The sequence below is a fragment of the Panulirus ornatus genome, chromosome 11 (genome assembly GCF_036320965.1).
Source record: "Panulirus ornatus isolate Po-2019 chromosome 11, ASM3632096v1, whole genome shotgun sequence".
Taxonomy (NCBI): Eukaryota; Metazoa; Arthropoda; class Malacostraca; order Decapoda; family Palinuridae; genus Panulirus; species Panulirus ornatus.
In genome coordinates, this window is record NC_092234.1 from 6,198,524 (window position 1) to 6,212,543 (window position 14,020).

General features: G+C 42.2%; 1 protein-coding gene across 9 annotated transcripts in view; it reads left to right on the top strand.

Moving 5' to 3' along the window:
* Positions 1 to 14,020, top strand: part of LOC139751244 (phosphatase and actin regulator 4) — a 173,876-nt gene that overhangs the window by 101,039 nt on the left and 58,817 nt on the right. For 7 of the 9 annotated variants that reach the window (XM_071666486.1, XM_071666487.1, XM_071666479.1 and 4 more), the window contains 2 exons: positions 8,801 to 9,043; positions 10,271 to 10,624. In XM_071666486.1, the coding sequence (XP_071522587.1) occupies positions 8,801 to 9,043; positions 10,271 to 10,624 (597 nt within the window). Of the gene's footprint in view, positions 1 to 8,800; positions 9,758 to 10,270; positions 10,625 to 14,020 lie in introns of all 9 variants that reach the window. The other 2 variants (XM_071666481.1, XM_071666485.1) reach the window with 2 other exon arrangements.

Genomic DNA, 14,020 nt, shown 5'->3' on the forward strand with positions numbered 1-14,020 from the left:
TATGCATCGTGCGAAGTATTCGTTCGAGATCCGTAAATTCAAGTATAATGTATTCTCGGCATCAAGAATTCCAGTACTGAATTTACGAAACGGGGGGAAATATACAGATCTGTGGTCGGGAGAATAGGTATATTGTATTCTAGACACCAGAATTATACATGGCTGTATTTACTGGGTTGAGCGCAGTAATGCCTTCATCAGTGTTGCCAAAGCCTCCCCCCCCCCTTCCCCGGCTTGATGCCAGACCTCGCCAGCCGAGTTGTCACAGATATCTGAGTATGTGTTGCGAGTCTGTCTGTCTGTGTGGTTAAAGGGATGGATGGCTTCGTCTGTTAGCTGTGATGTTAGGGCGTGAGAAGTGTTTGAGGATAAGGTGATGAGTGTGTAGACTAGTTAGAATGACAGTGTTTGAATATGATGATGATGATGTCGCAACACAAACATTTCCTCATGTTTCGTGATCACTCCATCTTTCTTGTAACCTTGTCAAAGTTGCAACACTTGACTATCCATATACGACAACATCCGCCACCAGCATTTGAGCCCCAGTGCCTGATCGTTTATCCATCTAGAAGCTTCCGTCCTGTAGGGTAGGGCTGCCAGGTAGTCAGTTAATGCCTCTGTGTGTGTGTGTGTGTGTGTGTGTGTGTGTGGGCGAGCCATACCGTCATCTACTTTAACGCGTCTCCATAACTGTTGCTGTGTGCCTCTGACACTCTCCTCTAACCTTACGACAAACCACGGAACGTTAACCTTTGGCCTATAACACAAACGGGGGTACATTAACATTATGTACTTACCATCGAAGGTACAGTTCCTGGTGCCATAGTGGGAATCTCGGTCCGTAGAAAGCCTTAGGAGGAGACAGTCCGTCGTGGTCGACAGGGGTACCAGCACGGTAAGGGAGACAGTTCCGTCGTAATGGACAGGGGTGTCAGATGTCATTGTGGGTGTACCTACTAAGTGTATGAAAGTAAACATATCATGGAATATAATGCTTTCCGTAAGGAGCGTTATTATACAGATCATGGTGGTGTACGATATATAAGATTATACGTTGTTTAAGTATATCCAGAAGACGAGAAAATGTGTCTCGTCCAAGTATAACCCAAGGCAGTGGAAGAGATACTTAGATGACACCTTATTTCCTCTCTCTCTCTCTCTCTCTCTCTCTCTCTCTCTCTCTCTCTCTCTCTCTCTCTCTCTCTCTCTCTCTCTCTCGGAACAAATTACTTATGAATGCCCAACAGAGGAAGTGGGACAAATGCACAAAGACCTGGGTGTTGTGTTATCATAAATGAGAAACAAGAATCCACAGAGCATGTTGAGAAGATAACACAATCAAGCCAAGTAAAGTTTGGTATGGTTTTGAGACAAAACAAACTGGTGAGGGTGTTTGATGTGCACAAAAGGATTGAATACTACTTTGGCGTATGGTCACCAATGCAACGGAATAGCAATAAACACAGAATTCAAAAGCGCTTTACGTTCAGAATGGAAGGGATGGAACATATGACCAACCATGAAAGGCTGAAAATACTGGAACTCTGTGGCCTGGAAATATGAAGAGATGGGTGTATGACAATCTACGCATGGCGACAGATTGAAGGTATAAAGGAAAATGAACTGAACCTGAAAGCCTATTGACAAGGGAGGTCCGGAGTTATTACAAATCTGCAAGAATACCTGTGGAACACACTCAGAATAGATCGGACGAAAATGTATGAAAGCCCAGCCATGAAGCTTGAACGACTGAGTATCCTTTATTATCCTACCTGGAGAAATAAGAAACGCGCGGAACAATACACAAGCATTTAAAAGAAGACTTGTCATGTGGTTGAAAGCATTCCCAGATGAACCGAGGACAGATGGTTATGAAATGCAGATGACAACGGAGAACAGTATTACTTATCATGGAAGACTTGCGGTGAGCGCCACGCGCTCGCCCTACCAGTTTCGTAAAACCTCTTCGTGGGTACTCTCTCTCTCTCTCTCTCTCTCTCTCTCTCTCTCTCTCTCTCTCTCTCTCTCTCTCTCTCTCTCTCTCTCTCTCCTCGTTAAAGACTTCATTCACAGACGAAGATCCTCGTCTAAGGCCACTCGGTCTACAGTCTTTTTTTTTTTTTTTACTGCCATTGTAGACCTCGTGGCCTGGATGAGGACCTCGGTCCGTGACTGGAGTCTTTTAACGTAAAGTATATCGTGGGAGGAGGTCGTGAGGGACTCCCAGGAAAATTGGTGAAATTAAGTTGACGCATCACCCGCATGGATGGCGCTTTTAGGAAGATATGAGGCTAGTGGGGACGATCATGGTGGGTGGGAGAGGGGGAGGTAATTCGGGGGGGGGAAGTGATGAAGGAGAGGCCAGCCTGGTAAATGGGTGGATGGGGGGTGACCTGTGGTGGTGGATATGCGTCTAGACTGCCATATGTTGTGGAGGTGGACCAGCATTAGTTCCACCCGAGAGCACGGCCAAGGCTCGTCGTGCCTCCTGTGGTGATCCCCCCCCCCCCCCTCCCTTCCTCCCTTATACGTGCCTCCCTCCGTTGAAGTAAGGGTCCGTGCCAGTGAGGGACCACGGCTATTCTGATAGCCTCCAGGGGAAGGTGCTAGGCTCTTTAGGGCAGAGGGCCGTAATGGGTTGGGGGGGCACCACTCTGACCCGACGGCTGGTGAGGAGTAGCCACCAGCCAGTAAAGCCTCCCACATTTAACGCTTGGGAAGGAGTGAACGTCGCAGCTAAACCAAAGTTCTCACGAACTCAACAGTTTCCCCCAGTAGAGGAGGAGAAATTTGTCGACAAGAGACAAGACTGGCAAGAAACATACAGTATGATGTGTTCGACAGTAATAGTTAGATCACACGGCCCTTGCTGAAAAAAGGGACAAATTATATATATATATATATATATATATATATATATATATATATATATATATACTCTACTCTTGTCTCCACCTCTCTCCGATCAACATTCTTATGATACCACAGAGGAATGGGCCACACCAAAACACCACCACTTCAATGTTACCCAAGACCTGGTGTTTACATAATGTTGATACAAATCCCAGACATTGAGAAGAAACCAATCCAGCCAAAGTTGTTGGTTTTGAGACAAACAAACTGGTGAGGGTTTGATGTCACAAGATTGAAACTACTTGGCGTATGGCACCTGCAACGGATAGCAATACCAGAATCAAACGCTTACTTCAATGAAGGTGACATCACCATGAAGCCTAAACTGGACCTCTGTGCTAAATATGAAGCAGTGGGTTATGATCTAGCATGCGACAGATAGGTATAAACGAAATACTACCTGAAAGTCCTATTGACAAGTCCGGATTATTACAAATCTCACAATACTTGGATCTCCCTCGATGTCCAAATGTATCAAAGCCCACCACACTATGACTTGACGTCTGAATTTCCTTATATCTATCTTCAGAAATAGAATCGCGCGAACAAACCAAGCTTTCAAAAACTTGTCATGTCGTGAGCTTCCAGCACGAACCAGACGATGTTTGAAATGCAATGCAACGAACAGTTTATACATGGAAGCTTTAGGCCACGCGCTCGCCTACCATCGAAAACCTTTCGGGTACCTCTCTCTCTCTCTCTCTCTCGTCTCTCTCTCAATTCTCTCTCCTCTCTCTCATCCTGTAAGACTTCATTCACAGACGAAATCCGTCTAAGGCCATCGTCTACAGTCTTTTTTTTACACTCATTAGACTCGTCCTATAGCCCGCCGCTCGCTTAACCGTAAACTAACTGGGAGGTCGTGAGGAATCCCGGAAATGAATTAATTGAGCATCCGCAGATTGGCGCTTGAAATATGAGGCTAGTACATTGTGGAAGGGGGAGTTATTCGGGGGGGGGGATATGCGGAGGGCGCCGGTAAATGGTTGGATGGTGGGTGACACTTGTGTGTTGCGGGACTGCCATTCTGGAGACATTTATCCCCCGAGAGCACGCCCAAGCTCGTCGATCCCGTTCCCCCCCCCTCCTCCCTTCCTCCTTTGGCTCCCTCGTTAGATCAAGGGTCCTCCCAGGAGGACTCAAGCTATTCGATTACCTCCAGGGCGTGCCAGTCAAACTTCAGGGTCACGATGGGCCGTTAATCGGTTGGGGCACCCTCTGACCGTAACCTGGCTGAGTAGTACACCGCCTAACTTCTCTCCCACACATTTAACCAAGGCACGATGACGTCGCAGTTTCCAATTCCGCCACGAACCATTATTTCCACAGTAGAGAGGAAAATTGTCACTCCAAAGCTACTCTCAACAACATTCAGTATGATGGTCCGCTTCAAAATGCTTGATCACCCCTCTAAAAAAGGGACCAAAAATATATAAAAACATGATATCATACACACTCAATACTAATATAATCATATATATATATATATATATATATATAATATATAAGTCCAGGTGAGGATAACAGAGGGGGCCAGGTGAGGATATTCCAAAAAAGGCCCAGTCCTCTGTTCTTAACGCTACCTCGCTAACGCGGGAAATGGCGATTAGTTTAAAAGAAAAAGAAGAAATATATGCAAAATAGAGAGTCGAGCATGGTCAGTAGAGGTAGACGCACACGCACACACACGAAATGTAAGCGAAACGGCGAGGTAGTGGCAGAGTGAACTGAAATTCACTGAACCAGTAAACACCTCTTGGCAATTTCTTTTGAGCGGTACTTTCCCCGTGGATGACATGCGAGACATCGTCACTACGACAGCACTGTTGTATGAGGCAACTTGTAGACATTACTGTGTTGCATTCTTTTCCAAACATCGTTCCTGGAATACAGTCGTCACACAGAAAATCGTCGATGACAGTAATATGTCAGAAAGGATACCATCCCGAAGTTTAGATTAGTTTAGTCTCACCCTGAGTTAACGGATGTCATTATAAACTTTGGTTAATTCTACCACCGACTGAGTCAGTGAACACCAACACGAACTTAAACTTTGCCAGTTTGAAAACCTGTGACGTAGCCTCACATCATATGTGAAAGACAAGGCTTGCCGCACTCTCTTTTAACTAAAAAAAAGAAAAAGTAGTGGTAGAATCTTAGGGGGGGAAATATATATATATATATATATATATATATATATATATATATATATATATATATATATATATATATATATATATATATATATATCGTAAGACGTGAAAATGGCTCACCTCGTTGAATGGTGTACAGAACCCAGGGCATGACGGCCCTCTGGCAGTGTTCCATCAGTGATAAAATCTTCGACGCATGAGGAAAAAACAAAATCCTGTGTAAGGTACTTTAACCAGGGTTTCAAAGCCTTTGACTTCAAAAGTCACAAAAGTTTTTATTGAGTCTGGGTTGTAAAGTAGGACGATAGTTCTGCCGACAGATAAATCTCGAGTATCAAATGATAAAATCAGATGAAATGATTGCCTTCACCTTGATATATATATATATATATATATATATATATATATATATATATATATATATATATATATATATATAATGACATCGATATCAGTACAGGTTGACAAACAAATGCAGTTTTTTTTTAACACAAGTAACGGACATAAGTCTTCGCCGAGGTAAGCCTTTTTTGTTTTTTCCCAGATGACACTGGGTTTCAAACGGTATATCTAGTACTGGGAGTCACAGTGGCAATTATTTTCTTTTTTGGGGTATTCGAATCAACCTATGGAAGTTTAGATTATGTTGGTGTAAAGGACATGAAGGGATCAGCATTACAGTGTTACAGGATACATTGCAGAAGCAAAGCCCAGATACATAATGGAAAAAGACCATCGACTCCAACAATAGATAACGATAGGCTAGACCTGCGAACCTACCTATATCTCAGAGCCTTTCTTCATGTAAGTTATTTGTGAATGGCGGATTTGATTTTGTTGGCCTTTGTTTTTAAAGTGCGCAAACTAGCGAAGCTGGAACGTGTAGAGAGAACATTTGGGAATCACCGAAGAACGCGTGAAGTCATAGTGACAGACAAGTCACAGTGACTCGTCTGTCACGCTCAAGTGAGAGTAATGAGTGTTGACGACATGGAGTGACATCAGCAGACCAGTTTACTCCGGGCCTTAAGATATAAGGAACCTCGTACGAAAACATTTAGACGATCACAAGAGAAACATCTTTCTGTTGACTGATTGATTTTTTTTTTCTGTGATGGTAAGCATGCACGGCGTTACCTCAACCAAATAGTTCTGTGAACCAAGTCATCCCCTTGAGCTCGAATTCACCCTTATATATTTCAGATTATTTTTTCATTATCGAATAACACTTAAACAAGACTCCGGTGAGTCCGCGAACTAATGTCATTCTTTGGTAAGATGGCCCTATGAAAATTGGTTCCTTTTAGTCATTTAAAACTTATAAAAGTTGGAATGGGGAGTATTGTTGGGGAACTTTATGAGCGTGGCTAGAGAAGGTGGATGTCTGGCATAGTTGGTCGTTGGCAGCGCCATATGTGGCGAAGCTCTGGGTGTATAGTACTATACCTGCGTCACTGCTCATGTTTTATGAACCACAGCCCCTGTTAATATGTCAGGATGACCCCGTGGCACCGTGTGGGTTAAAACCCCGCTGGAGACAGCGTGAGGTTACATGGATATTTGAGCTTAAAGTGCATGTGGCGGCAGTATCTCGGTCACAGGTCCTGGCCGCACCTGGCGAGCCGACCGCGCCCCAGCTGCCGAGAGCTGCTCGGTGCCAGGTATACGAATGCTCATCTTCCACACGGGTGAAGAAATTGTTTCATTTCCCGTCATTTACAGGTATCCTGATGAACTTGTACTCATTTCATATATACATATTTTTTTTTTAAGTTCGATGTATTGTTTTCAAGTCGGTCGGTTCACTCGGTTGGTTGATTATTTGGGTTTTGGGGGCCTCTGAGCTGCCAGGGTCATCAAGGCCGTCAGTTTCTGGTTAAAACCACCTCCGAAAAATTTGGACACCTTCTCTCTAATGTTAATCAATTATACGACCATACACATCCTCTCCTTTTTTATGTCCCATGTTTGCAAGTCAAAAGAATCCGTTGCAAAACGTGACGTTTAAAAACACGACTAGGAGTGTAGTGTATATTGACTTTAAAGACAAAACTAGGAGTATAGTGAAAGTTGATATTTAAAGACTATTATGAGTATAGTGTGAGTTATTTAAAGACAGAACTAGGAGTATAGTGTGAGTATTGATACAGGGGGAGAGAGGTTTTCTTCAACCTCCTTGAACCCATGTGTCAAATAGGTCATTAAAATCTATGAAAGTAATTTCTTATCTGAACTCAAATGAAAGGTAATTGATGCATGTTTATTTGTTTGCTGATTTATACTTTCAGTAAGAGGCATATACTCAAGATGGATATTTATAAGCGAATTTCCCGAGTTCAGAACTATTTTATCAGTGTAGTGGAACTAAGGTCTGCATTAATAATTGCTCTAGCATCTTCCGTGCTATTCATTCTACATCATAACTTTTAGTCCGGTTGGCAGGAGTACATTGTACGCGAAGGAGACATTAAAAAAAAAAACGCATTAATTCACAGGATTTTCAACTTCCTGTAGAAGTTTAGTAAGAAAAAAAATCAATTACCAAATGTGTACGCTGGTATGGGTTAAGTCATGTTTTGCCTTGTGTTTTGTCTTAAATGATGACATGTTTATGTATGATGGAATCCTGCATTAAATTATGACATTTTTTTGTGTATGATGAAGTCCTGCATTATGAATAGCTAAATGGCGACCAACAAGACGTAACAATAAGTTATTTTCCTAGATCGAAGTAATTACCGTTCCTTGACGGTAAGCTACCTGGGGTTTATCTCCGGCTTCGGTTAATGCGCTTGATCCGCTGTAATTAGAGTAAGACTTGGCGATTTATCTCTTGCATAATACATATGTTCGCTTAAACATTCCCATGGCATAAGATAATGTTGCAAATGCTGTTTTGTTCTCGTATTAGGACTTTCCACGAAATGAAAGATGTCAGCATGAAACTACCCAACACTGAGTTAGTGTGAGGGAACTGTCAAATGTGGCATCTGAGAAGGATTGTGTTTACTGAAGTGTTGAATAACGGTAAAAGAAAACATTCAAAGCACCTGATACCCAGAATGCTGCTGAAATATAGCAAGTAACAACAGAGCTGGACTGTAGTGTGGGGGAATTGTGGAAGAGTGAGGAGGATGTTGTGTTATAGTGTAACCCCGGCTGACCCCACACAGGCGGCCCCGGAGCCCACGGGTCAACGCTGGTCATGGTACACACTCCCCATTGGTGGATGTCTTGCTATCCCTGCCATACTGAAGTACCTTTGTGCAAGTAAGCTTGGCATGCATGCAGTTCTTTTAGTCACTTACCTGTGTACAGGTCCTGTAGGTCTGCACCTTACCCTGTTTACTTCCCTATCTGTGCGGCAGGAAACCTTTTTTATTCTATCTTGTTGTTCCATGTTTAGATATTATCGTTATTAGTGTTTTATTCTATGTTAACCGCTTGATTTGGATATGAAATTATCACCGCTTTGTTTGCATGGGTAAGTCTTCTCTAAATATCGGGATAACTGCCAGATCTTTACGGTATATACATTTCCACATGTTATAGGTCCATATTATGTATATTTTGTATTGATGGTTACTTAGGAATACATGATTTATGTTTTAATGTTGACAGCCTCCTCTTGAAGTGTTCCATGTATTGTGTTCCCATGTCAGCATAGAAGTAAAGGTATCTAAGCTAGAGTGGATAGCTTGCTGAGTTTTTATTTTGATTATGTATTTCAGAGCCTGGGAAGGAGAAGAGTGAGGGTGTGAATGGTAATGTTGGTAGTGGTGATGGGTCCCCTGAGCATCATCCAGCCTTCAGCCCCTTAGCCTCTGGTGCTCCCACTACCACTACAACAGTGCCACCCCTCAGTAGCCAGCCACTATCCCCACCTGAGTCACAGCCACCAGACTATCACGGTCATCACCACATCATCTCATCGGAGCGGCCAGAGCGGCCCACCTCGCTCATGGCACCCGGTGGTAAGTGGCAGATACGGGGCCAACATGGTCCTGCCTCCCCTGACTCGACTGACGCCGTCTTTGTGACCGCTACTAACACCACCTGTGCTGCCACCACCACCACCACTACCACCATGTGTGGGGGCCGCCATGCCCGCTGGCTCCTGTGTGTGCCCTCCAGCTCTGTGCCAGGGGACCAGTACCAGCCCTCCAATGCTCCCCTCCCTCAGCAGTCCCGACCTGTCACGTCCCCCAGTTCGCAGCAGCCCCCCTCGTTCAGCTCTGTGGTCTCTCCACCCACGGTTACTACTACTACTCGTACCCTTCAGTCGCCTTCCTCGCATTGTAATCTGGCCGGTTGCTTCTTGCGGCCGGCCCTTCATCCTGCAACTTCCACCCCAGGACAAGAGCCCTCGCCTTATGCTCCCCCAAGTCCTCATCCTCCTCCTGGCCTTCCATCACCCCAGTCATATTCCTCGACCCAATCTCAGCCTCAGACCTGTGGGGGGCTGACCGTCACCTTCGCTCCCACCCCGTTTGTGCAGGCTAGTCAGCTGACCACTTCATCGGGTCATGTTGCTCCCACACACTCTGGTGGTGCCAGTGTCTTCCCCTCAGCTTACCTCCCCACCAACACCACCACCACGTACTCTTTCCCCTCTATGTATGCGACGAGCAGCGCAGGCGGCAGTGCAGCGGCCGTGCGGCCCACCCCCTCGCGGACCTCCCTGTCTGGTGAGTCCTTGACCCCAGAAACACCAGCAACACAAGCATGACTGCCGCCAGCATGACAACAAGCCAGCATGACTACCCAGCATGGAAACCTGCACTTCCTATCTCCTCCTCCATTCTTCACCATACCATCTTCCTTTGACTTTTTCACATTTTTTCATTATACATGTGGATTACATGCAACTTTTCGTGACAGTTTTGTGACACGATTATGATAAATAGTTTTGGGAATGTCAGTGTCCACATCCACCTATTGTAGTAGAAATCACAATTAAAATATTTTAACTACAATGATTAAGTCCATGCTTAGATGTGTTTCAGTTCAAACCACTCCTTTCCCCTAAGTAGACCCATAAATCATATTCATAAAGCATACTATTTAGTGCCTGTATGTGTATTATTCCAGCTAGATATGTATCTTTAGTGATTTAAACTACATTTGGAGCACTTCAAGGCATTACTGTGATTTTTGCCTCACTACAATCTTTGTTTTCTCATATGTTTATTGCATTTCAGTTTCTGATGGCAGTATGGGTGGTGTACAAGTGTTACCTACTGAAATTCCTAGTGGTCTACACCCAGTACATCAGCGAGACACCCATACTTATTACGGCGGAGGACAGGGTTCTCCGGACGATTATAACCAAAGTGATTCCCCTTATATGAGTCATCATGTTGCTCATCTTCCGGAACCTCCAATACCTGTATCAGAGATTGGACCCATTCCACCACCTCCAATGTTTTCCTCTCCATCTCCTGTTGTTCATCCGAGGAGTCATCCGCCCCCACCTTATCACCCTCCTACATCAGTGGCGGGAGCAGGGGTGCAAAATGCCATGGGTCACAATCTTTCCAATTCTGAATATGGTGGTAAGTGATAAACTGTAATTTCTGATTTTTGTTAGATATGGTATTATTAAGGGTAGAGGTACATGAGTGTTTGCATATCTCTTTTTCAGGAAACATTTTATGTTGCATATCTTATAAGAAGCACAAAGCTCATAACAGATATCCATCCACAACTACATGGACATACATGTTCTCAGATAGACTATACTATATATTGAAAGTTCTTTTAGGTTGTAGTATATTAACTGTGGAAGTGAATTATCAAAGTGTCTCCTTTTCAGCTTTTACTTTAAGTTCTTGCACTCAGGTCGTTCATATTGTGGTAACATCTGCTGAAGCTATCATATCTTTTAACTAATGATTATCATACTGAACAAATGTTGAAAATATTGCACAGGCCAGTTCCTTTCCACCAGTGAGATGTAAACCTATTACTGTTTATGATACAATATATTATATCATATGATAGGTATACCAGCAACCCAGTTTCAGTAAAGCAGAATAGAATTGGGTATAGGAAGCATTTATTACATTTAACTTTTTATGCCCCCACTGTGTAGCAGTGCAAGGACAGATTGTTTTACACCTGCATGTCCTTCATTCCATGTTCTTCCATTTATTGCCTATAGACTTATTTAATCATTTATTCCCAAAGTTTTCTGTGTATTTTTGAAATGATATGTAGATGAATGCAGAGAAAAAATGTTTGTGAACTGATTGTTTCAAACTGAAGGAAAGGCATAGACACATCCTTGGCACTACTGCTTTGTTAGGGTACCTGGACCGTGACTCAAAGGAAAGGATGGCTGTATTGTTAATTTGCAAAAAGTTCCAAGAGCAGTAATCAAAGTCTCACGTGGCCTAAGTTTTCATGTTGCAGATCAGGAATGTTAAGAGGTTGTTTCAATAACCCTTTATAGACTGTGCCTGTTCTTGTACATTTAATGGTGCCTTCCCGCAATTAAATTAAAAGGCTTACTGTATCAGTATGGAGAAGTACTCTGTGTCACAAGCAACTATATTTAGCACCAGAAAAAAATTGTCAGTACCCATATGATAATGGGATAATGTGTCACCCTTAAGGGACCAGCCATACTTTTATGAGTTGCATTTTCTTGCCATCATTTGAATTGGAAGAGTCACTTTATTGGTATATACAAATACTTTATGTCACAAGCAACTACATTTAGAATGGGGGAGAAAAACGTAGTGCCTCAGTTACCCATTTAAGACGATGGGGGAAGGTATGGCCATGGCATGTATACTCAGTATACCTGACACTTATTAATGGCTGATTAGAGATGATCTTTGGGGCACATATTATGGGGATAATAATTTAGCACATGTTTAAATGTTAGCTGTGGGAAAGTTCTTTATATTCCTCTAATACATTGATGGTGGCAGAGAAAAGCCAACAGATGTGAGTCAGGAAAAGTCAAGAATCGCATTAGTGTAATATGCGCTGCATGCCAAATTTTGATATTAGTACAGCATCATATGTGAATTATTTACCTCATTTTTTCGTTCCTGTGAATTGATAAAGCCAAAATTATTTCGAATTTTTTTTTTATAAAGCTCCATCCTGGGAACCTTCCTCCCATAAATTTTCCGGGCTGTGTCCTATAAAGGTTAATTCAAGATTTTTCCAATTAGGTTGTGCTTGTACCGTAACAGGTGGAGTAGCTGGCTTTAGATAATTTTTAAACTCCACAAGCACTTACAAAACCTGAGGCTGACCTCTCAGTATCCATGCCATAGAAAATACGTATAATAGGCCTCTTATTCATGTTTTGCTTTGCTGGTGTGAACTCAGAAGTGACTTTTATGTTCAGTAAAGTCAGCAAGTTAAGTGTTTGTTACAGAAGTTTAATAGAAAATTACTTTACTAAACCAGAAAAACTACTATGCGCATGTATGAAATTATTGAGGTCGAAAATTTTAAGAGTCTCTTGTATGAATTATATCCCCATTCTTGTGGTTAGAACTTAACCATTAAACATTGTTGTATGCTTGTAATTAGAATTTTCTCTAAAGTATGACCTTCTATACAGAAGTAGCAAAAGTAGATATAAACTTTTTCTCTTTTTGGGAAGGGGGAATTTTGAAATAGGCTACTGTTGGTGAATATCTTGGATTGACAGTTTGTGGGGTTACGGTGAGTATGTTGAAACAGGCTACTCGTGTTAGGTACTATGGGCTGGTATGGTGGAGATCATAGTAAGCCTGAACTGGGCTGCTTTTAAATATCTTAGATAGGTGAATGTGTGTAATGGCTATTTTTGCCAGATGAGTAGGGAGTTATTCTCTTGTCATCCCCATGTTTTGAACCTTTCCTTATATCATACAACTTTTTAAACTTCCCTGCACTGTCTGCGTTTATTGTTTCTTCGTTCAGTTTATTCCATTCATCCATCTCTCTTGTGATAAAAGTCTTTATATCTATTTTAAACAAGTTCCATGCTTATTTTCTTGTCTTTTGATTGTTCTTTCCTTGCATACTTCAAAGAACTTTTAACATCAGCATTATCACGCTGGTTTAAAAACTTAAAGGTTGTAATTAAGCCACCCCTCACTCTTCTCTTTTCCAATTAGTGGTTTAAAAATTTAAAGGTTGTAATTAAGCCACCCCTCACTCTTCTCTTTTCCAAGGTAGGCAAATTGAAGGCCTCTTGCCTTTCCTTGTACCTTATCTCTGTTAATAATGGCATTGTCTTTGTTACCTTCCTCTGAACTTTTTCTGTTTTTTTCTTCATAATTCTTTAAGTGTTGTGACCAAACCTAAGAAGCATATTCTAGTTTTGGCCTTTTGTAAAATGTTGCTGGATATATCCTTATCCAAATTACTTGAATGATATTATTTCCTGGCAGACAGTTTATATCCTTCACTGTTCTCATAATGTAGGACTCTGATAACAGATAAGCAATGACGTCAGCTCCTAAGACCTCTCACAAAGATTCCTTTAACTTGTTTCCTGCTTGATGATATTTGTATTGAGGCCTTTGTTCACTGTGTCCCATTTTCATTCCTTTACCTTTACTTGAATTGAATTTCATCAAAAATGTATCAGACCAGGTCTTGGGTTCATTGAAGAATGTGAGGTCACTGTCTTTAAGGACAAAGATGGATGTGAATGAAGAATATCATAGAACCTTAGATAAAAATGTAAAGTTAGGGTGAATGTGTTAGAAATGAAATGTTTGAGGACAATATGTTGTGTAAGGAGGGAAGATCGAATAAGAAATGATAGGTAAGAGAAAGGTGTGTTAGAAAGAGAAGTGTGTATGAGAAACTTGAAGAGGACGTGTTGAAATGTTTTAGATATATAGAGAGGATGAGTAAGGAAAGGATGACTGAAGAGAGTATACATATAAGTGGAGGGAACAAGGAAGAGGGGGAAACCATGGAGGAGGTGAGAG